This window comes from Salvelinus alpinus, chromosome 28 (genome assembly GCF_045679555.1).
Source record: "Salvelinus alpinus chromosome 28, SLU_Salpinus.1, whole genome shotgun sequence".
NCBI lineage: Eukaryota > Metazoa > Chordata > Actinopteri > Salmoniformes > Salmonidae > Salvelinus > Salvelinus alpinus.
Genome location: NC_092113.1, coordinates 17,024,519 through 17,049,733, shown reverse-complemented (window position 1 = coordinate 17,049,733; position 25,215 = coordinate 17,024,519). Strand labels below are relative to the sequence as shown.

General features: G+C 38.8%; 2 protein-coding genes across 8 annotated transcripts in view; one reads left to right on the top strand and one right to left on the bottom strand.

Moving 5' to 3' along the window:
• Positions 1-1,216: 1,216 nt before the first annotated feature.
• LOC139557298 (tyrosine-protein phosphatase non-receptor type 18-like) lies at positions 1,217-14,898 on the bottom strand. Its single transcript, XM_071371912.1, has 15 exons — positions 14,628-14,898; positions 11,078-11,186; positions 10,888-10,964; positions 10,118-10,213; positions 9,905-9,943; positions 9,691-9,759; positions 7,877-7,939; positions 6,827-6,969; positions 6,385-6,451; positions 6,160-6,237; positions 5,946-6,035; positions 4,909-4,951; positions 2,285-2,620; positions 1,977-2,066; positions 1,217-1,766 (listed from the first exon to the last, which is right to left on the bottom strand). The coding sequence occupies exons 1-15, from the start codon at positions 14,706-14,708 to the stop codon at positions 1,693-1,695; spliced, it is 1,455 nt and encodes a 484-aa protein (XP_071228013.1). The 5' UTR covers positions 14,709-14,898; the 3' UTR covers positions 1,217-1,692.
• Positions 14,899-20,015: 5,117 nt separating this feature from the next.
• Positions 20,016-25,215, top strand: part of LOC139557315 (GRIP1-associated protein 1-like) — a 65,786-nt gene continuing 60,586 nt past the window's right edge. For 2 of the 7 annotated variants that reach the window (XM_071371951.1, XM_071371956.1), the window contains exons 1-9: positions 20,016-20,200; positions 21,157-21,223; positions 21,490-21,551; positions 21,712-21,738; positions 22,477-22,584; positions 22,799-22,955; positions 23,093-23,265; positions 24,282-24,330; positions 24,862-25,028. In XM_071371951.1, the coding sequence (XP_071228052.1) occupies positions 20,159-20,200; positions 21,157-21,223; positions 21,490-21,551; positions 21,712-21,738; positions 22,477-22,584; positions 22,799-22,955; positions 23,093-23,265; positions 24,282-24,330; positions 24,862-25,028 (852 nt within the window). In that variant the 5' untranslated portion in view covers positions 20,016-20,158. Of the gene's footprint in view, positions 20,201-21,156; positions 21,224-21,489; positions 21,552-21,711; positions 21,739-22,476; positions 22,585-22,798; positions 22,956-23,092; positions 23,266-24,281; positions 24,331-24,858; positions 25,029-25,215 lie in introns of all 7 variants that reach the window. The other 5 variants (XM_071371952.1, XM_071371950.1, XM_071371954.1 and 2 more) reach the window with 4 other exon arrangements.

Below are 25,215 nucleotides of genomic sequence, written 5' to 3'. Positions count from 1 at the left end.
CTGTGTCTGTATTTTACACAATGGCCACAGGCTATGGTTGACTATTTCAACTTAGCTTGGTATTAACGTGAAACATTTGTCTTAGGAGAGCAGTTTTACACCTTATCTGCATTTTACTCACTGGTAACATTAACAATCCTAAGAGATCAACCACAGAATGACCCACTTAGACTAAATAGAATAACTTCTGCCACATCCATACTGAATAATAAACTGATACAAATAATAGAACTTGTGGCATTTTAACGTAATGCTATCCAGATAACTACTTTTCTTTCTCTGATGTATTTGCACACAAAGCAAATACGTCCCACTCAGTATGACAGTTACTGTACGATGTAGAGGCACATTTTGTTCTGATTTATTTATGAGTTTCTGTTAGGATGAGATTCTATTGATCCCCTAAGGGGAGATTTGATATCAGCCGTCGATACATCAGACACACCAGCAAATAAACATCAGAATAGGTCTAAATATGTATTCCGCTTTAGTGCATTTTAATGTGTGTGTATGTGTGTGTGTATGTGTGTGTGTGTGTGAAGCTGAGTGAGGGGTTGCTATGAGATAGCTGGAGGCTTGGGTTGAGAAGCCATGGCAGAAGGTCATTAGATTCTCATTTCACATTAGCATCTGCTGAATGGGATTAGCCATCCAGCCGAGTTTAAACCCCTGACATGCCACAGGCTCTGCCAACTAGAAAATGGAGTGGTCATTAGCAACACCCCCTCAAGTGTCTCTTTTTTTCTGCCTAAATCCAATACCCTCTCACTTTCTGATGCTCCTCTCAGCATTGGGTCTCCATGGATGGGGTAGAAAAAATATGTTATTGTGGGCAAGTTTCTATAGGAACATGACATAGGACCACACATTTAAACCAGTGGCTATAATTGGTTAGATATTGAAGTGTATTGCAGACTTAATCTCCAGACTGCTCCCAGTTTTTTTCTGCAGACAGAGTATTAGCTTGGTATCTGGAAGATACACAAATGTTCATTTCAGAGTATAAGAAGCTGGCTTTCGATTGATTTCTGTGACTGAAACATCATAGCAGCACAGCCACAAAAGTTCAGAGGTCAATCTTCAAAGCTGCACAGAATGTTCAACAAACTGTTTTCCAGTACAGTACACAGTTTTTACTGTGATCACAAGAACATTTATTGTATCTACATGTACACTGCAATGATTGTGTGGTACAAAGGGCTAATACAAAGACATATTTCAAAGAACCTTGAAGACATTGTTGTCTTTATTGTAAGTCCTTGTTACCAGCAATTAGTAGACATCAAAACAATAAAGCATGAGTCTACCTGTGAAAACACATTTTACAATAGCTGAAACGTCAATAATGAAAAAAACGAATGATCTCCTGTTACTATAGTGCCACCTGTTGGTTACTACAATCACACTATAGCACCACTGCACTTCAATCGGTAAATGGTATTCAAAAGTAATACTTGTCTCAGAATTGAAAGTTGTTTAATATAGTTTATTTTTTCATCAGTAATATAAATCACAAGATCTGAAAAATATACGAACTCAAATGGGTTACAAAAGATAGATAGATAACTGTATTTTTGTGATCACATACAGTAGATGTTCACAGAAAGTAAAAATAAATAAAGAGCCCATTTCCATTGCTTGTCAAACATGAATGAGTAAAGATGTGGCCAGGCCTGGTATATGGCTGCTGTGTCATCTCTCCACACGACTCCACTCTGCCGGGGGATCCCGAGGCCCTTTGGGTTTTTTAATGCGACAGTTGAAATCTGAGGGAAAGTTGAGAAGTGTGGTTGGAATTACTTGAAGACACCTGCAAGTGCATCTAACAGATGACCTAGCCTTGTTTTGGCATCCAGTCGCAATCATTTTACTCATGAGATTCTGAGGAAATGGATATTACATTGGGTAGCTATAATGGCTTTAGATACAGTATATGACATTGGACAACATTATTAGAAAGACAAGCAGATATTCACCCATGCTACCAGGAGTGCAGCTGTTGGTCATGCATTTGATGGGATTTGAGACATATTCATAGTCCTCTTCTGTCGAGGAATAACACTCAGCTAGAAAAAAGCAAACGATAAGAATCAGTAAGACATTTTCTACATAAACAGTTCAATATGGCCGTCAAGGAATTGTTACTGGCATGAAAGAGCAAGAAACCTGAAAGTATTGGTCACTAGATCTAGATTGCAATATTTTGTGCAGGGCACTAATGACACAAACAGAACCATAGCTGGCCTCACATTGGTCTCCAAACACTGCCCTGAAATTCTCTCACCTGTGACCAGCTCATAGCCACTCTGGTCCTCCCCTGCCGAGGCCTCAGCTAGCCTGTGATTGGCTAGTCCGGCTGTGTCATATATGGGTGAGACAGCTGGTGGCGGTTTGGCTGGAAGACACCTGCTCTTGGGCTTGACCATGCTGTAAAGAGCACCGGCATGGAATTTTGGGACGCCCAGCTCTTCGTTGTCATAGTGACAGAGAGCGGCCAGAGGGGCGGTGGAAGAGGCTGGTGGTGGGAGCTGTTTGGACTTGCTGACCACGGCATATACGTCATTCATCTTCTGCTGACGAGGCCGAGGCGCTCTGTACTGCACATTAGAATATCTAAAGAGGAGTAGATATCAATATCAATTCCACAAACAGCGAAAAGCAAAAAGGTACAAATATAGCCTTGTTGTTTCTACACCAGATGGTCATGACTATTATATAGAAGACTGGATTTTCATTACCAAGTCTGTTTTCTTTTGGAGCATCTACAGCGGATCTTTACTAGTAGGATAGTAGAAATGAAGATTGATAAGGAATTGCAGCTTTACTATGATGATTCCCTACTAACTATATTATTGTTTACAGAAAATAGATCATTTTTCTCTAAGCCTGTGATGCGAGCTGAGGGATTTTCAGTAGCAGTTTAACATATGGGAGGGAGGAGAGAGGGTGTGAAAGGGAAGTTTAACAGCCCAGTTTGTCACTTCCTCTGCAACATGATGAATGTTTAGTAGTACAAGCATGGTGAAATCCTTCTGCTTCATTAATCATAAGGACGTTGTGTCCTAAAGTTCTGTTAAATGTTAATCTAAAGCTAACTGGATTAAAGTCATGTTTTATTCAAGATCATCAATGTGTACCACAACACAGTATTTCAATATGCAGTACATATTTCAATATAGCCAACTATTTGCTTGTATATATTGTAACAATCAACTACTATGAAATAGTACTACATAACTTGGTGTTGATAAGCCTATGTACACTTAAACGTCATACCCTACACACCCAGCATGTAAAGTACTCAAACATAAAACTGTTGTACTGCAAACTAAAATAGAAGACCGTGAACTCACTTGAACAAAACAGGAAGCATTCTTTCTTCCCTTGTCTCAAAACTCTCGATCTCTCTACCAACCTGAATCAACTTCCCCCATTGTATCTGAGCACCTTACTGTGGTATCATTAACTCAGGCTGCTTATTAAAGTCACAACTGTTGTTGTAATTGTGTATAATACAATCACACAGTATAGTGTACAGAAAGCAGTTTATCAGTTACACTGGCGGGCCCAGGTGGCAATACATTTATAAATGCTTACCTTTACTTAGAAGAGCTGCAGTGTTGGATAGCTTTAGCCAGCTACCTAACATAAATAGCATTCCTATCAGTTTGTGTCAGGTTGTTGAGTAGGCTAAATTAGCTGCATTAGCTAAGTAAGTGAAAGGTAAACTAATATGAAGAAAAACACTCTCTCTCTCTCTCCCCCTCTCTATCCCTTTCTCCTTATATCTCTCTCTCCCTTTCTCTCTCTATCCCTTTATCCCCTTCTCTCTCTATTTATGTCTCTCTCTCTCCCTCTCTCTATCCCTCTGTCTCTCTGTCTCTGTCTCTTTGTCTCTGTCTCTCTCTGTCTCTGTCTCTCTCTGTCTCTCTCTGTCTCTGCTCCTTAATTTTTGAAGAAATTAATTTGTTTAAAACTGTTAAACTGTCTTGCGCTCTATTTGAGTCAAATACTCACCACACTGCAGTGCTAGCTAGCTGTATCTTATGCTTTCAGTACTAGACTCATTCTCTGATCCTTTGATTGGATGGACAAAATGTCACTTCATGCTGCATAAGCTCTGATAGGTTGGAGGACGTCCTATGGAAGTTGTCATAATTACTGTGTAAGTCTACGAAAAGGGTTGAGAACCATGAGCCTCCTACTGTAGGTTTTGTATTGAAGTCAATGTACCCAGAGGAGGACGGAAAATAGCTGTCCTCCGGCTACACAATAGTGCTACCCTAGAGATTGCTGTTAAGGCTACTGTAGACCTTCATTGCAAAACAATGTGTTGTAATCAGTTATTTGGCGACATATACAGTGGGGAGAACAAGTATTTTAGATACACTGCCGATTTTGCAGGTTTTCCTACTTACAAAGCATGTAGAGGTCTGTAATTTTTATCATAGGTACACTTCAACTGTGAGAGACGGAATCTAAAACAAAAATCCAGAAAATCACTAACAGGTCTGTGAGAGCCGGAATTCTTACTGGTTGGTAGGTGATCAAATACTTATGTCATGCAATAAAATGCAAATTAATTACTTAAAAATCATACAATGTAATTTTCTGGATTTTTGTTTTAGATTCCGTCTCTCACAGTTGAAGTGTACCTATGATAAAAATTACAGACCTCTACATGCTTTGTAAGTAGGAAAACCTGCAAAATCGGCAGGTTATCAAATACTTGTTCTCCCCACTGTATTTGGTGATATATTTAGTATAGTTTTATCTAAAAATTATAAATTTTTTAAGTGTCCTCCCCTTCCTCCACTGAAGAGAAATGAAGTTGTTTCAAATTTCATGTGTCCATGAACTCCTACCTTTCTGCAAGTGTCTGAGCGCTGGCTGATGTTGTCGGTGGAGATGTCTTCACAGATGCAACACCATCATATAAAGGTTGGTTACTCTATTCAGAACAAAATCAACAGTACATCAGAGAGTTATAGGACTCTGTCTCTCAAGTTCAGGCACTGCTCTGTCTGAAAATGGGTGAACAATGATTTCAATGCGCCAGCACTACATATAGAGGAAGCATGCAGGCTGGATGTTTCCTGCTTAACATTTCTCTTTTTTTCCAAACTCAACTCATCACATTGAAATCTCAGAGAGAAGTGTAATACAGTATGATCTGATGAAATGGATGACACAAGGGGTTTTTGTCACAGAAAAACTCACACACTGGCAGCTGAAGTTATTTTCAAACTGTGTCAGCTTTGACCTCATGCAGGTTTCTGACTGCATCACAGACATGCCAATAATTACCATAATCAGGGTTTGGGAGTAAATCATTACATGTAATCTGATTACAAAAACTGGTAACTGTAGTCGGTTACTTAACCGGCAAAAATATTGTCATCAGATTACAGATACTTTTGAAAAACTATTGGATTACTTTTAAATTCAGAAAGGATGTTTGCGGGGGGGAAAAACACGACACTTTTTTTTAAATGACATTCAATTCAGCATTGATAACTGCAAGTTTACATTTGTTCCACCTGAACGACTCTGACCATAGACCACTATAATAACACACCAAATGGGTTTGATGGATCCGTTTTGTCTTCTTCTAATGCCTCTTAAGGGGAAAGTAATCCAAATGTAAATGAAAGCAATCAGATTACATTACTGAGTTTGGGTAATCCAAAAGTTATATTACTGATTATAATTTTGGACAGGTAACTAGTAAATGCAATGGATTACATTTAGATTAACCTATCCAACCCTGACAATAATACTGCATTCCCTCTCATGTCATTGCTTTAGTAAAGCTTGCTTGTCCATGAATGCCAGTATGGCATGTGCTGAACACTGTGTTGTAGAAAGGCTAACACCTGGGGGTTGGAAATAGCAATTACAAAAACATTATACTATGGTTGAACAAAAGTAGCAGTCTGTCTTACTTTGGTGAGATTCTGGGAGTTGTTCTCAGCTGACCGTAAAGCCTTCTCAAACATGTAAGCCACGGCAGAAAACACAAACTGATACTGTTCCTGAGAGAAGAGATGGGGAAAAATATTATTTCCACAGTAGAGTATTTCAGTATGTACTATAACACATAGATGTAAATAAACACAATTTTGATCTGATATCGAATTCTGTCTGATAATAAAATACCTTTGTCTGAACTGCTGATGGCCTCTGTCTCCTTAGTTCCACTACAACCTTCATGATACTGAAATCTTCTTTAATTTGCTGGTGTGGAAACATGGATTTACCAAAACACTTATCGTTTGTATTGTTCTTGTTTTATTATTCATCGGTGCAGTATACAAATGTTTTGTTAAACCAATTCCCTAAAGGATGCCATCAATGTACTGTCCTGAACATAAGTAGTAATACCTTTGTCACAAGAAGATCGTGAACATAATCCAGGGCACAAATCACCCCTGTTCTTCCACAACCAGCACTGAAAATACAAGAGAAAAATACATGCTTCATTCATCACTCTGATAATACTAGAACATAACCACAGAAGGCCACAACATAGACATAAGTCATATGAGTCGATGGACCACATCAGGTCCTGAATATTTAACATTTCTCACTTCATTTAAATTGCGTCATTAAAATGCATTGAGCTCAAGGAGTACATGTGGCCTCGTGATAAACAACATTAAATTATATGCATGGATGAATTTTAATGGGCATATGGATCATAATCTGTCTGAGCATGATCATTACATCTCAGAGCACAAAAAGCCCACCAGGCAGACAGTAATAACAGCTTGGCATTTTGGGCTGTGCTGTATCAAATGTACTGTAGAGTAGGAGACAAACAAACCTGCAGTGGATGAGAACAGGGCTAGTGTTGTTTCCCTGGTCTTTGCGAGCCATATCCATCATTCCTAAAATACCATAAACCGTGTATGGAACGTCATGATCAGGCCAAGCTGTGTATTGGAATTGAGAGATTTTCCGTGTTTCCTAGCACAAAACATGGTTTGCATTACTACCCAACCAAGCAAAAGAGTGGTAACTGCACATTTTGTCATATTACATTTACATTTAAGTCATTTAGCAGACGCTCTTATCCAGAGCGACTTACAAATTGGTGCATTCACCTTATGATATCCAGTGGAACAACCACTTTACAATAGTGCATCTAACTCTTTTAGGGGGGGGGGGGGGGTTAGAAGGATTACTTTAAATGTCAATATGAGTTATTGACATTTTTTTACACATTTTTTACATGCTTTATCATGTGGACAAATATCCTGCCTACATAGTGTTGTGTTATGGAGAAAATGGGGGGTTATGCTTACAGTAACTGGAAAAAGGCAGTAACTGCCATCACTCAATTCAGTTACTACCTTTTACCTTGGTTTCACTGAGCTTTGGACTGGTGTCCACGGTTTACCTTGGTATTATTTATTGTTCTTTGCTGATACAAACTATATGACCCTGACAGCCACATACAAATAAATATATTAACACAAGTTTGTGTAAAAAAAAATATATATTCCAGTGGGTGTACCAAGCAAGAAGGCAGTAACTGCCGTCTAGGGTCAAAGGTCATGTCAGAGGTCAGGGTCAATATTAATAAAAAAATAACCTCATAGTAACAATAAAACATAGTAACAATAAAACAACTTTGAAGTCATTTTTCTCAGTTTCACTCTACGAGCAATTACTGCTAATTTGCTTGGTCGAGCAGATTACTTCACTGGCTCCCTCATTCAACTTCCTGGAAATTTACAAACAATGTGAGATTATCCAAAGTGAATAACGGTTGTTGGAAAATAATGATTAAATTCAACCATTTTGATTTTGTGTGACTAGTGCTGCACAGAAATAAAACAATATTTCCCCTTTTTCATAGTTGGACACTTACCTCATGATATCTCACTGTCAGAGTACGGAAAACGACTTCCTCATATGGGCTAGATTCCTCAAACTGCAAAGACATTTCACTAAACATTTTCTAGTGTTTCCTGAAACAGATCCCTGTGTTCCATGCAGACAACAACATATGGGTCAATGTGCAGTGCCATGAAATAACAAAAGAGGGTACACTTAGTTCACAGGAAATGACAAATCATCTCTGCAGGCTGTTAGGTAAAAATGGAACTCTTCATGAATAGTTTCAGAAGACTATAGGTCAACAGCACTATGTGCACACTGGAACATTGGTGTGGGAGGCAACCCGTCTGTCTAGAGACACTATATTTCATGAATAGTAATACAACTGAGCACATACACTACCGTTAAAAAGTTTGGGGTCACTTAGAAATGTCCTTGTTTTTGAAAGAAAAGTAAAAAAATGTGTCCATTAAAATAACATCAAATTGATCAGAAATACAGTGTAGACATTGTTAATGTTGTAAATGACTATTCTAGTTGGAAACGGCAGTTTTTTTTATGGAATATCTACATAGGCATACAGAGGCCCATTATCAGCAATCAATCAATCAATCAAGTTTATTTTATATAGCCCTTCGTACATCAGCTAATATCTCGAAGTGCTTTACAGAAACCCAGCCTTAAACCCCAAACAGCAAGCAATGCAGGTGTAGAAGCACGGTGGCCATCACTCCTGTGTTCCAATGACACGTTGTGTTAGCTAATCCACGTTTATCATTTTAAAAGGTGAATTGATAATTAGAAAACCCTTTTGCAATTATGTTAGCACAGCTGAAAACTGTTGTGCTTATTATAGAAGCAATAAAACTGGCCTTCTTTAGACTCGTTGAGTATCTGGAGTGTCACCATTTGTGGGTTCAATTACAGGCTCAAAATGGCCAGAAACAAAGAACTTTCTTCTGAAACATGTCAGTCTATTCTTGTTCTGAGAAATGAAGGCTATTCCATGTGAGAAATTGCCAAGAAACTGAAGATCTCGTACAACGCTGTGTACTATTTCCTTCACAGAATAGCGCAAACTGGCTCTAACCAGAATAGAAGGAGGTGCGGGAGGCCCCGGTGCACAACTGAGGCCAGCATCCCGGAGTCACCTCTTCACTGTTGATGTTGAGACTGGTGTTTTGCGGGTACTATTTAATGAAGCTGCCAGTTGAGTACTTGTGAGGCCTCTGTTTCTCAAGCTAGACACTCTAATAAAATAGCTTTCATTTTTCAGAACAAGAATAGACTGACGAGTTTCAGAAGAAAGTTATTTGTTTCCAGCCATTTTGAGCCTGTAATTGAACCCGCAAATGGTGATGCTCCAGATACTCAACGAGTCTAAAGAAGGCCAGTTTTATTGCTTCTTTAATCAGTACAACAGTTTTCAGCTGTGCTAACATAATTGCAAAAGGGTTTTCAAATGATCAATTAGCCTTTTAAAATGATCAACTTAAAAAGCTAACACAACGTGCCATTGGAACACAGGAGTGATGGTTGCTGATAATGGGCCTCTGCACGCCTACGTAGATATTCCATAAAAAATCTGCCGTTTCCAGCTACAATAGTGATTTACAACATTAACAATGTCTACACTGTATTTCTGATCAATTTGATGTTATTTTAATGGACAAAAAAAAAAGTGCTTTTCTTTCAAAAACGAGGACATTTCTAAGTGACCCCAAACTTTTGAACAGTAGTGTACATCTGCATCAAATGAAAGTTGCATAAATGGTGCTAAAAACTCTATGTGGTCTACGTATCCTTCGTATACAATATAATGAAGATATACTGACAAACACTTACGTTTGACACAATAAAGGGACCAAAATGGGTTGTTTCTTTGAAAGTAGTCCAGTAGCGCTCACACTTTTTCTACAAAAAGACATTGAATAAAATGTTATGAGTCAAGTGGACACAAGCATCAAAATCATACAGTTCATAAATCTTACAGTACACTAATACGTTTACACTCCCACTGTGCCTTTTTCAAAAAGAGGTGATTTAAAAGGGCATTTACTTTTCCCATTTCAATTTCTCTGCAAGCCATGATTATGACCTAAAACAGGGAGAGAAAATATGGCAAGCATAAGATATGGAGACAATTCTCCCATTATTCATCTTTTAGTGTCATTTTTTCCTATACATTTAGTAATAGAGTAAATTATATGGAAACAGAGCTACTGTACAAGCTGCACTACATGTATATAAAGCTGAAAATTATCTTCCACACCTTTACATCATACTGCCAAATCATTCGCCAGAAGTCCACCAAAGTGTGTCTCAGAGGCCCTTGGGTCGCTATGTATTTTTTGGTCTTTGTTGCACCCTAGAGGAGAGATTAAATAAAGCAATCAGTTTAAAGAGCGACTGCTTTTTAAAAACAACAAATCCCTTTGAAAATGGCCTACGTGACATCGATATGAGTCAAAAACAGTTATTCTAGTGTCAAAATGTACTACAAAGTGTAAATAGGATCATTTTGGTCATGAAGTCAGTCTGGTCTAAAATGGAGTTTGGAACATCCGTGCCTCACAACAGGTAAATTAAGGTTGGGTTTTGATTTGACGATGTCCATTTTCCCACAAACATATGGGTGAACAGCTGAGGTGAATGCTCTCTATCTGACTGTTTACATAAGACAACCCGTCGCACATTTTTCTACATGAGAAATACTGCACCAAACACCTTAGTTAGATGTGAAATTGCACAACTAAAACATCCTTGGCAAAAATGTCCAAATGAATTACTGATTAATCTTGAATCATTCTGGGGATTTTGATGAAAAAAATAGACTTCCCTGTCTACAGTGTCTCATGGGGGACAAACATCATTAACCAAATGCGGAATCTGTCAAGAAACACACCTCCAAGACTGAAATCAAATTTTTCTAATAAGCAACAGAAAAATACAGGTGCCAATCGATGTGTTCAGTGACTCTTTCAGATTGAGCTGAATGATGATACAATATAGGACTGTTACTAAATGCGAGCAATACTGTACCTTAATGAAGCTGGCGTTGATATAGTCAAAATCATTCTCATTTGTCAGTAGAGTCAGGGGCACACGGGTCTGGTCATCTATATAAAAATACATGAGTTTTTGTTCAGATAAGTTTAGTATTAAGCAAGAATCTCATTTTCAATTAGAGTAAAAAACAACGACAGTTTTAAGCCTCTATTGTGGTGCTTACATGGTAAAATGTCTTTGTAACGGTTCTTCTTTACATTCTCCATCAGTGCCCCCGCTATCGTCGTAAGGCCAAAATCTTTCTTGACGATAGAAGTCTGAGCACGAATATTCTACAAACAAATAGAAACAAACATAACACATGAAAGCTGAGTTTGGGAGAAATGTCCATTGTAAAAGTGAAAGTCACCCAGTAAAATACTACTTGAGTAAAAGTCTAAACGTATTTGGTTTTAACTATACTTAAGTATCAAAAGTAAATGTAATTGCAAAAATATCCTTAAGTTTCAAAAGTAAAAGTACAAATAATTTCTAATTCCTTATATTAAGCAAACCAGACGGCACAATTGTTTTTAGTTTTTATTTAAGGATAGCTAGCGGCACGCTTCGACACTTATTTACAAATGAAGCATTTGTGTTTAGTGAGTCCGCCAGATAAGAGGCAGTAGGGATGACCAGGGATGTTCTCTTGATGAGTGTGTGAATTGGAAAATGTTCCTGTCCTACTAAGCATTCTAAATGTAATGAGTACTTTTGGGTGTCAAGAAAAATGTATGGAGTAAAAAGTACATTATTTTCTTTAGGAATGTAGTCAAGTAAAAGTAAAAGTCGTCAAAAATATAAAGAGTAAAGTAAAGTACAGATACATCAAAAACTACTTAAGTAGTACTTGAAAGTATTTTTTACTTAAGTGCTTTACACAACTGCATACAGTGATATCTAAGATGTTACACATGAAACATATAAGAAGCCCTTAGCTTAGTGCAAGAACTCACAATCCAATTTAGGCAGGAGCTAATGTAGCTGACAGTCAATGACACGCAACAGTATCAAAATGGCATGCTCTTTTTTTTTTTTTTACATGTATCTGAGAAATGAAAGGCCCCTGAGTGGAAATAGACTTGTCTTTGTCAAAAAAAATAAAAAAATTGGTTGCTTACACATATTTTGCTAATGTTTTCGTGGGTGTGGTGAAATATCAGAATAAACACATAAAAACCTGTGGTGTCTGTTTTCACCACAGATGTCTGTGTTAAGCTCCTGTAATGTGGAACCAGTACAGAAAGGCTGGCCAGTTATGTGATACAGGTCTCTTCATAGCCCAAAATAGACATCATTACATTATTACATGACCACCATTTCTCACTTTGCGCATTCTGTCACTTGAATTAGGCTACTTTGAAAGAGTTCACCTAAATTACTATTTTGGTCAATGTTGTCATTAATTCAACATAAAAACATAATCATGTTTATTGATAAAAATCTGGCTCTGGAAATTAAAAGACACTGACATCATTCACAATGGACCAGTAGGGCTGAAAGGGCAGTGCTGTAACAAGGAAATGTTAGTGGACTCAGTGTTAATAGATAACTCACTTTGCAACCTAAATGAGGAACAAAATGACTAGCCTACCTATCTTGAAACAGAGGTTCAGATGTAACAAAAACCTACAGTAGCTACAGTTGAAGTCGGAAGTTTACATACACTTAGGTTGGAGTCAACCACTCCACAAATGTCTTGTTAACAAACTATAGTTTTGGAAAGTCGGTTAGGACATCTACTTTGTGCATGACACAAGTACTTTTTCCAACAATTGTTTACAGACAGATTATTTCACTTATAATTCACTGTATCACAATTCTAGTGGGCCAGATGTTTACATACACTAAGTTGACTGTGTCTTTAAACAGCTTGGAAAATTCCAGAAAATGATGTCATGGCTTTAGAGGTTCTGATAGGCTAATTGACATCATTTGAGTCAATTGGAGGTGTACCTGAGGATGTATTTCAAGGCCTACCTTCAAACTCAGTGCCTCCTTGCTTGACATCATGGGAGATTCAAAAAGAAATCAGCCAAGATCTCAGAAAAATTATTGTAGACCTCCACAAGTCTGGTTCATCCTTGGGAGCAATTTCCAAAAGCCTGAAGGGACCACGTTCATCTGTACAAACAATAAAACAATAATACGCAAGTATAAACACCATGGGACCACGCCGCCATCATACCACTCAGGAAGGAGGCGCATTCTGTCTCCTAGAGATGAACGTAACGTACTTTGGTGCGAAAAGTGCAAATCAATCCCAGAACAACAGCAAAGGACCTTGTGAAGATGCTGGAAGAAACAGGTACAAAAGTATCTATATCCACAGTAAAACGAGTCCTATATCGACATAACCTGAAAGGCCGCTCAGCAAGGAAGAAGCCACTGCTCCAAAACCGCCATAAAAAAGCCATAAAAAAGCCAAAAAAGCCAGACTGCACATGGGGACAAAGATTGGACTTTTTGGAGAAATGTCCTCTGGTCTGATGAAACAAAAATAGAACCGTTTGGCCATAATGACCATCGTTATGTTTGGAGGGAAAAGGGGGAGGCTTGCAAGCCAAAGAATACCGTCCCAACCATGAAGCACAGGGGTGGCAGCATCATGTTGTAGGCGTGCTTTGCTGCAGGAGGGACTGGTGCACTTCATAAAATAGATGGCATCATGAGGAAAGACAATTATGTGGATATATTGAAGCAACATCTCAAGACATCAGTCAGGAAGTTAAAGCTTGGTCGCAAATGGGTCTTCCAGATGGACAATGACCCCAAGCATACTTTCAAAGTTGTGGCAAAATAGCTTAAGGACAACAAAGTCAAGGTATTGGAGTGGCCATCACAAAGCCCTGACCTCAATCTTATAGAAAATCTGTGGGCAGAACTGAAAAAGCGTGTGCAACTTACAAACTTGACTCAGTTACACCAGCTCTGTCAGGAGGAATGAGCCAAAATTCACCCAACTTAGTGAGAAGCTTGAGGTAGGCTACCTGAAATGTTTGACCCAAGTTAAAAAATGTAAAGGCAATAATACCAAATACAAATTGAGTGTATGTAAACTTCTGACCCACTGGGAACGTGATGAAATAAATAAAAGCTGAAATAAATAATTCTCTCTAATATTATTCTGACATTTCACATTCTTAAAATAAAGTGGTGATCCTAACTGACCTAAGACAAAGAATGTTTACTCTGATTAAATGTCAGGAATTGTGAAAAACGGAGTTTAAATGTATTTGGCTAAGGTGTATGTAAACTTCCGACTTCAACTGTAAATAGACTTCTGCAAATGTCACTATTCAGTGTTATGTCAAAATAAAACTGAATTAGTGATTTACTTCTATGTACACTTCTTTCTAAATGTGCCTTAAAGACTTAATCCACTGATTTGAAAGGTTTGTGTTAATTAGGCTATATTAGAGATTGTGCATTTATTTAGAGCCAACATGATTTTCAGCTTTATTATAGGGGAAACATTTCAGTAGCCACTTTTCCTTTATCCTACCTCGCAGGTTTACCCCATCTGTACCAGTGATCGACATGTTGCACATCACAAAACATCATTAGACCTATTTTAACCAGTTAATTGCAATCAATTCATGAATACACATGCCCTAAATCATATATTTTACACATGAAAATATTGCCTGGTCTTATTTGTCTATATATCGGAATGAATTATAAACTAACAATAGAGAGTTATGGTGAAGGTCACACCAAGGATTCCCACTTACAATATACTCAGATGAGATGTTGCCCGCTCTGCTGTCATCTGCCAAGGACATCTGACCTACGAACCTCGATAGGTGCTCCATCTGCGCGACTATGGATGTCAATTTCACTTTTTAAATGCCAGGCAGTGGTTGACCGCTATAGCCTATCGATACAATTCGAGACAAACGCAGAGCGCCTTGCCGCTCCCGTCTCTACCGCGAAGATTAGCCTTTAAGTTCCGCGTGTAGCCTACCTCTTGGAACGTTCCTCATGTCACTGTCATGTAAATTTCCGCATTGAAGGCTACTTTGCCTTAATTATTGGCGTCAAAACACAGGTGAGGAACTTTCACATAAACTCTAATACACTACAACAGCTGGAAACATGTATAGTATTTATTTTTGCAAACAAGGATATTTAAAGCATATTTAAAAAAGAATTTAAAGCTTTTTCAAAGCTTAATCATGAAGTTAGTTAAACAGTTAAATATAGGCGAATGTTTTATTATTACATAACGTTATCAAGCAGGCTATCAGTACACTAATCTAATTTAGACCTATAATATAAGTGAAATCTAAAACGTGCACCCTGATAAGATTTTCAGAAAGATTGATTATCCTTACTAAAAAATTATCCGTTCTAAAAAATATATATCATATGCGGTTTATTGCATTGGCCAGAGGATTCGTAAACCCATATGAACTCAAAGCCTCTGTATTCTAGCAGGAATTGTAAAATCACGGAAGTTTCCTGAGTGTTTTAGATGGGTGTTCTACTGCCTATTCCTATTAGGAAAGGCATATCGAGGCATGGTTTACTGTAACTGTACCTTCAATGCATCAGAAGATGCCTCATCATCAGCACGTGCCTTTTTCTTTTGCATCGCAATAATACAAAAAATGGCTAGCCTATCTATAGCTGTCTCCAGATTCACACAGACACCAGTTACACTCAAAACTGGTGGTTTTATTGACCTGACTTGCCTGCGTAAATTTAAACAGACTGGAAAAAGGATTGTCAACTTAACTGTGAATGGTGAAAGATTTTCATGCGAATATTATAAAATCTTAATTTTCCCATAAATAACCTCGTTTCCATCCACAGTTTTTATTCAGTTAAAGTAAAGACAAATCGTGACAGCTGTGATCGAAACAGGAAGTTTCGGTGCAATTTATAAATGCCGACAGATAGGCCTAATTTCTTTGTTCGACATGGTAGGCTCTTTTTGTGTCGGTAAAATTTATTATGCGAGAAATGGCGATGACACGCATTAATGCGATAATATTGATGTAATATGCATCATATCGATGTAAACTTGGAGTCATGAGATGATATGGTGTGTGGTCCTCCGACTACTACTAGGGAAACCATGCAGTTCATTAGGCTACAGCTGAAATAACTCATGTTGAACTTCACAGGGTGGTGAAAGTGCATGGTGATCGTGATGCTCCTTTCCAATAAATATTGAGGGTCTGATTCTGGTGACAGGATGATGGATGCTTGACTGCCATTTGACAATAATAAATATTCTTGCTCTTATCCATAATAATCTCATCATGTAGACTAGCCTATCTGCACGGTATCAGCAAACTGTTGAGAGCAAGTGTCAAGACCACAGTAGGCACATTTGCTACATATTTAACTCAACAGGTTTTTTTTACAAAACTATTGGTAGAGTAGAAAATGTGATGGAAACACATTGAACTTTAGATGTTTATTTGGTACATGAAAACATAAGCGAAAAAGTACATTGTGTGCACTACCTCATCACACACTATTTTTTATCTGCAACAAGTCCATTTGGTGGAAACATCACTGGCGGGAAAATTGGCATATTGTCTTTAAGCGAATTCTAGAATATTCACATGAAAATCACCAATTGGATGGAAACCTAGCTAATGACACTGAAATGTTAGTTCAAAAACTGGTGCGGGACTAGATGGTCTGAATTGACCTTTTGTAGCAGGTTCGTAGAATTTACGCAGCAGGTTAGGATAATTAACGTAGCAGATTAGGATAGTCAGGTTAAGGTTAGGAAAAGGATTAGGGTTAGCTAAAATGCTAAAAAGTTGCACTTTTGACGTCAGTTTGACATAAACTGTATACCATCTAGCCATGTCCCTTTCCCACTGCCTCTGGAAGTTGGTGAACCCTGCCTTAACCCTAAACATTTAAAATGTCAATTTAATATAGTACCACAGTATGAGCCATAATATATTGATAAAAGTCACCCACACAAAACACAGCCCTTATTTTAAGTTTTTCTAAAATTCCCTATTGGAAAAATCAATGGTGGAAAAACGATTGGAATCATTTCCCTGTATGACCGCTAGGTTTTAAGGGTATTATGACACCTCCACTGTGGGGATCTATTGGGTGGTAGGGACTTCCCTACCAAGGACCGGAAACGCAAAACCACATTGTAGATAAGATGGCGGATAAATTAAGATGTCCCACTCAGGCCGTTTACCATTGGAAAAATGGTCCCCGGGTCTGTTTAAGGGGTTGGCTCTCCCATAGGCTGAACTCCTTAGTTCATAGCAGTCCTTCATGCAGTGATGTTCACTGCGATCACGTGGGTCTTACTGGGGTACGGATGTAAAAATACCTTCAAATCTGCTGTTGGCGCCCATTCAAATTAGCCCAAAGGTTGCCTTGTTAAATCTTGTTCATTCTCTAAATTAAATACCATGACTATTTTCTCATTAGCTGGAAATGTTGTTTGAAATGTCGGATACAACATACTTTATTGATATTGTTATCAACCTATTGCATACCCCTACTGCATAAAATATTGGAGTGCAGGGTGTTCTATTAGCGTGCTAACACTCATTAAGACAGGTAAAATAGCTAGCATTCACTGGTTAAAGTTGAAGTAACTTTTTTGAGTGTAATGGAGTTGACTGGTGACTATGACATGAATATTTAGAGAGCTTGGGACTATAAGGTTCTAATGCAATTTTGTCAAAATGTTGTTATGGACATAGCCTTGTTGAGTTCAATGTTCTCTATGTATATAGCACTATAATATATAATATAGCACTCAATATATAATTCATGACATTTGGTCAGGAGCTATCCAGTTATAACAAATTGAGTTTTTATATGCGTGTCATTTTTGCTTGAAATCAGGCTTAGCTGCATTGCTTTTAATGCTGAATGATTGCTTCCGTACCCCACTCGTCCCAGCTTGCGTGAATTTCGTGGAAAACGTCACTTTGCCATCTGGACCTATTGCTGTAGACTACAGTGCCTTCGGAAGTATTCAGACCCCTTGACTTTTTACATATTTTGTTACATTACAGCCTTATTCTAAAATGGATATAAAAAATCCTCATCAATCTACACACAATACCCCATAATGACAAAGCAAAAACAGGTTTTTATAAATTTTTGCAAATTTGTTACAAATAAAAAACAGAAATACCATATTTACATAAGTATTCAGACCCTTTGCTACGAGACTCGAAATTGAGCTCAGGTGCATCCTGATCCCATGGATAATCCTTGAGATGTTTCTACAATTTGATTGGAGTCAAACTGTGGAAAATTCAATTCATATGACATGATTTGGAAAGGCACAAACCTGTCTATATAAGGTCCCACAGTTGACAGTGCATGTCAGAGGAAAAACCAAGCCATGAGGTCGAAGGAATTGTCCGTAGATCTCTGAGACAAGATTGTATCGAGGCACAGATCTGGGGAAGGGTACCAAAACATTTATGCATCATCATTCTTAAACCACCAAGACTTTTCCTAGAGCTGGCCGCCCGGCCAAACTGAGCCATCGGGGGAGAAGGGCCTTGGTCAAGGAGGTGACCAAGAACCCGGTGGCCGCTCTGACAGAGCTCCAGAGTTCCTCTGTGGAGATTGGAGAACCTTCCAGATGGACAACCATCTCTGCAGCAGTCCACCAATCAGGCCTTTATGGTAGAGTGTCCAGACGGAACCACTCCTCAGTAAAAGGCACATGACAGCTCGCTTGGAGTTTGCCAAAAGGCACCTAAAGGATTCTCAGACCAGAAACAAGATTCTTTGGTCTGATGAAACCAAGATTGAACTATTTGGCCTGAATGCCAAGCGTCACATCTGGAGGAAACCTGGCACCATCCCTACCATTAAGCATGGTGGTGGCAGCATCATGCTGTGAAGATGTTTTTCAGTTGCAGGGACTGGGAGACTAGTCAGGATCGAGGGAAAGGTTAACATAGCAACGTACAGAGAGATCCTTGATGAAAACATGCTCCAGAGTGCTCAGGACCTCAGACTGGGGCGAAGGTTCACCCTCCAACAGGACAATGACCCTAAGCACACAGCCAAGACAACGGAGAAGTGGCTTCGGGACAAGTCTCTGAATGTCCTTGAGTGGGCCAGCCAGAGTTGGGACTTGAACCTAATCGAACATCTCTGGAGAGACCTGAAAATAGCTGTGCAGCGATGGTCCCCATCCAACCTGACAGAGCTTGAAAGGATCTGCAGAGAAGAATTGTAGAAACTCCCCAAATAAAAGTGTGCCAAGCTTGTAGTGTCATATCCTGGAAGACTCAATGCTGTAATCGCTGCCAAAGGTGCTTCAACAAAGTACTGAGTAAAATGTATGAGCACTTATATTTAATTTTTGTATTTTTGATACATTTGCAAAAAATTCCCAAAACCTGTCTGTGCTTTGTCATGATTGGGTACTGTGTGTAGATTGATGAGAACCCCCCCATTTAATATATTTTAGAATAAGGCTGTAATGTAACAAAATGTGGGAAAAGTTAAGGGGTCTGAATACTTTCCGAAGGCACTCTATATGAACTAGAAAAAACTAGCGAGTGAGATGTCTTGCTTCCTCTTCCCGTTTCTGATTGTCGGTAACAGGTGGAGGTGCATTCATCATATCTGCAAACAATCGAAGCAAACAAACAATTAATGCAAATGGACCAGTAAGATCGTAGTTCACGATCAGGTGGTAATTCACTGATAGAGGCACCTCAACGCTGTTACTTATTCATGCATTATGGTTCTGGTCTCCAACTACTGGACAGGTGTGATTATTGCAAAGACAATTACCTGGCTATGGTGTAATGTTTAGACTAGTGAAAATAGTTAGTGCGGCCCTCCCTTATTTAATAGCCAAGTCATCCCATAAAATTAAATTTCCCTATACTGTACAACTACTCTGCGTTTTCCATAGGATGCAGCATGACATGAAAATGTGAAGGTTGACGTTTATTGGCATGAATTTTGCCCCGGAGGCAGAACTCTGCGATTTTCGCTAGATGGGCCAGCAGCAAAGTAAAAATTGGCTATATTGTAAAAATATATGAAAACAAAATGAGCTTTTTGGTGTTAATTTAAGGTTAGGCATTACTGTTAGCGGTGTGGTTCCGTTTAAAATCAGATTGTATGACTTTGTAGCTGTTCCATCTAGTGCGCTGCAGAGCTGCCTCCAGAACAACATTTGTGACGAAAAACGCTAACCTGCTGAAATTGTAGCCTATTTCTCCACACCGACTCCTATCAAACCTCTACTAACAGCAGAGTCCTTCCTAGCTCTTCAGTGAAGATGGCGCAGGCACTATCAGAGGAGGAGTTCCATCGAATGCAGGTAGGCGGAAACCTGTCCATTTTCAATGCCAGTTGTTTGAAATATGCTGCGATCTTCAGAGTATTTCCTGAAAATTGGATTGGCCATCAATCTGTCCAGCGCTAAACTACGGAATGGCAAAAGCATCACAACCTAGCTAGCTAGCTTGCTAGCTTCCCCTAGCTAGGCCAAAAGCAACACTCCAACCAAGGAATGTGGCTAACTAGCTAGCTGCTAGCTAAATAGCTAATGTCTGCATTCATTGCTCTTCGAATCCAATAACCGGTAGTTAACATATTTGGTCATTTGGCTATGTCATCTTAGTATTCAATACAAATATATGGAAATGTGGCTTCGTGTTCTAGCTAATAACATTATCAACTAACGTTAACGTTAACTGGTTTGCGAGTTATCTAGTTGGTGTGGATGGCTAGCTAGTTAGTTAGCCAGCTGGCTAGCTACATATCTTGAAATTACACTGGTCTTCGGTTTATCTTAATAACAATGAATCTGTTATTGTATTCATGTGAGATAATGATTTCAAATGGCTGTGTCTTATAGTTGTTTGCTGGGTCACGGGTTTGGTCAGATAACGTTAGCCTAGTGTTAGCTTTCAGCCTGTGTAAGGACTGGATACCAGTTAACGTTACTTAAGTTATTATTGTGGTTGTGTTCAGCTTTCCAAACCAGATATTGCACAACAACTTTACTGTTTGTGTAGTAGACAATTCTCAATTATTAAGGGGTCATCAACACACCTACCTAACATCCAAAGCGTTGAAAACAATGTGACATTTCAGTGTGTTACTGTCATCACCTCAGTGATGTGGATTTGACACATCAGTTAATAACACACTAAAAGCAGTGGCATCAACACACTCAGCTAACATTCAAAGTAGTGTTGTTCAATAAGCTATTTTACGTTTTAAATTGAACCTCGATAAAGTCATCCACTCCGCCTATAACCTTTTTTCCAGGCTCATCTTTTAGAGCTGAGGACACAGAACTACCAACTTTCTGATGACCTGCGGAAGAACACAGCTGGTAAGCGTAGTTAATAAAATAAAGACATTCTGTAAGCCAATTTGTGACCATGAACAGGGATCAATATTTACTGCTGAAATGAAATGAGCATTGCATTGCAACTCCAGGATGGGCTTCAGATTTAGTATCCCTCCTAAGTGTGTGTGTGTGTGTGTGTGTGTGTGTGTGAGATGCATTGTTTCCAACTTCAAAATGGGTTAGTTCAAGTGACTGAAATGAAAATACTAGTAACTTGTGATAAAGATTTGTGGTTGTTTCTATTTCAGAGCTAGTGGCTGTTCGTCAGAAGTCTGTGACCTTGGAGAAGGATTACATCAAAGCACAGAAGGTATTGCAAGCTAATCTACATTTGATTAAACAAACTGATAATAGGGTTGTGGATTTCAATACACTGAAACTAAAGGCATCATCATGTTTGAGAAAGAATAAAAGGCAACTTTGTGTGGGATTTGACTTAGTTTCTAATTATCTTTTTGTTTCATTTGCAGGCTTTGAATAAGAGCAAGAAAGCTCAGGTGAGTTCCTTGTCATATTTCTGTTAATCTTCTCAAACTCATCAAAGCGGTCTATAAAATGAATTTGAAAAGATAGTCTGAACATTAGTTTGTCATATATGTTATATACTGTATGTTTATTACAATAATGGATTGAAACTTCCTCAATGAAGACAAGGTGATTTTTATGCCCAAGCAAAGGAGGAACACACTGCTGTAAATTCATTTTATACATTTACTCATTAGGATCACAAATGTTATATTGGCCTGGTTTATAATTTATTAATGTAGTTAACTGCGCCATCTGCTGTTGCAATATACATATTCCACCTTTCCCTAAAGTATTTTAGATAATTTGACAAAAACTGATTTTGAGTCTCATCAAAGTATGAAACAGACATTTGAGATGGAAGTCCTCCAACTTTTTGTTTTGGTTAATTTCACCATCCTGTCTCACCAGCAAACAATATTGTTATGTTTTTTGTGAGATTATTCAAACTAGAAATCTGGGGTATCATAAAGTCCTTAGCCTGTGTTTTTCTTATTGGATTTGTTATTCAGTGGATATTCTCAAATATTGTATTACCTTTTTATTGTGCTAGTTAGAAATGCTTTCAGTTCAACAGATCAAATATTTCAAGTAAGGTTTTTCTATTAAAGTGCCATAAACCCCAAGGTGAGGAGAGTCTGTAATTTGTGTTCACATGGGTTGATTTACGGTGTGTGTGTGTGTGTGTGTGTGCGCGCACGCACACTCAGGAGGTGGATGCCTTACTCAGCGAGAATGAGATGCTGCAAGGGAAACTGCACAGCCAGGAGGACGACTTCAGACTGCAAAACAGCACCCTGATGCAGGAGCTGTCCAAGGTACTATATCTCCCCTGCTCCCACTCATGCCACTGGGGATGGGTTGTGGTTATGAGTAGTTGCGCCTCGTTACAGCAGAGGGGAATGTTCTTGTAAATGAAGATGTGATATATGTCTAGCTAATGTAACATAAAAGCCCCACCTTTCTGATCCCGTTTCATGATTATATTACAGAAATATGTATTTATTTTATTCCCTTGTTTTGTGTTTTTAGTTATGTACCCAGATAGAGGAGCTAGAACATGAAAACAAAGACCTAAAGGATGGAAAAGTGTTTCAGGCAGAATCCTCCAGTCCCACCTCCAGCTCTGTGGATGGAGAGCTACTCCGTCTCCAGGCAGAGAACGCTGCCCTTCAGAAAAAGATGACGGGTATGTTTATGTTGGTTATCATTGTAGGAATTCCACTTTTTCAAAGACATTTCTTAGAAATGATGTATCTAAGTAATGGCAACACATCAGTTTTTCATGTTCCGGCTTCTATTTCCATCCCTGTGTTTTTCCCTCAGCTCTCCAGGAGCGATCTGAGAGTGTGATAAAGAGCCAGAGGGGAGTAGATGTCAGTGACACCAACGCCTCAGAGATGGATGGGCCGGCTGACACTAATGGTGTCCAGTTGCATGCTGATGTCAGTGAGAACATGGAGGATTCTGACGCCGGAACCAATGACAGACTGGAACAGGTGACAACAAAAAGAAAACACTAGGCACTGACAAAAAAACAAACATTAGCACTTCTCTTTTGCTACTAGCACTGAATTTACTGATAACTAATTTGAGAACAAATGTACTTACTACGACTGTGATATGTGGTTGTCTCACCTAGCTATCTTAAGATGACTGCACTAACTGTATGTCGCTCTGGATAAGAGCGTCTGCTAAATTACTAAAATGTCAAGTGTGACACCATGAACAAGTATGTTCTATGAAACTGCAATTTGACAATATCCTGAAGTTCAAGTTTTGTCACATACACAAGTACAGTGAAATGCTTAACTTGCGAGCTCTACCCAACAGTGCAGTAATTAATATCAAAAGGCGAACTAATGATAATAAAAAAATGTATCTACGGTACCAGTCAAAGGTTTGGACACCTACTCATTCCAGGGTTTTTCTTTATTTTGACTCTTTTCTACATTGTAGAATAATAGTGAAGACATCAACACTATGAAATAACACATATGAAATCATGTATTAACCATCAGTAGTTGTGACAAGGTAGGGGAGGTATACAGAAGATATCCCTATTTGGTAAAAGACCAAGTCCATATTATGGCAAGAACTGCTCAAATACGCAAAGAGAAACGACAGTCCTTCATTACTTTAAGACAAGGGGTCTAAATACTTTCTGAATGCACTGTACATGTAAACATGAGTAATGGTTACCAGTAGCAGGAGAAATACAAATGTTAATGGCAATCAATGAACAGCAGAGCGTAGTGGTAATAACTCTAAATAAATCTTAGATGCACTTTCACTGTTTCAGGCATACACTAATTCGGGTTGCTCTGTTTATTCTGCCCATTATGATGTGTCTGTATGTTTCTACATCACATTGAACCGTTACAGTATGGTACACCAACTGGGATATTACAGCAGACATGAATCAAGCCCTATTTAGATAAAACTTTTGAATTATGCATGGCGTATGGCAATGTGTTGAGTTGTCCTTAAATGACTTGAATTTTTTTTTTCCCAGGCAGAGGCAAAGTGTGCCAAACTGGAACAGCGTGTGAATGAGCTTATCGGTGAGTTGAGTCTTTTTCTTATGGAGAATATATCTTCTGAAATAGTTGGGAAATCTCAGTACAGCAGTCATTTATCTCAGTGGAAACTTTCCCATTTGGTTGTTGTGCTACTTTACATGAGTAATTGACTTAATTGATGTCTTTGTTAACAATGTTGACTTTCAGCACCCAATGTTGCGTAAATAATTTAACTGCTGGTTTCCTTCCAATCTGATAGGACATAGTCCAGTTCACTGTTCCTCAATACAGGCTCTGTGGGGCATAGGTCCAGCAGGTGTCTAGTTTTTCTTAACAGCATGTCAGACTAATTCGGTCAGGAGCGTGTGACTGAAGCCAGTGAGTGGGGTACTGTAATTGTAGATGCTAAGTTGGACCCTTGGGACGACCCTAGCTTAAACCTAACCTTAACCCTTACCATAACTGTTAATTTCAACTTCAATCGGGTGGCATCAGTTGGATGTCCCAACGATTCCTCTTAGCATTTACCGTACTGTAATTAAGACTAAGATGGACTACCTGCGTGCCCAGCAGGACCTGCAGTGAGGAGCACTGGTCTAGTTATGAAACAGGATGCTCTTAGGTGGTCAGCACTGTGTCCAAATCCAATAACGCAATGCTTTGGGCCAGAGGTGGAACTGCAGCTGCACACTGAGGTGGAGGAGAAGCGCCTACTGAAGGAGCAGCTCCAAGCACTAGAGGTAACGACCAATCTCACAACCTTGGGCTAGGTGTCAACATCCCAGGATGAGAGACATGGACAGTCTTAGATTTGTTTTTGCTGCTAAGTGATAATTGCACTCTAGGTTAAGAAGAGTTAAGTTGTAGTCAGTTCTCATGTTACCTGCCCCAGTGCCTCCAAAGTGAAGCAATAAGCTACCTCATTTA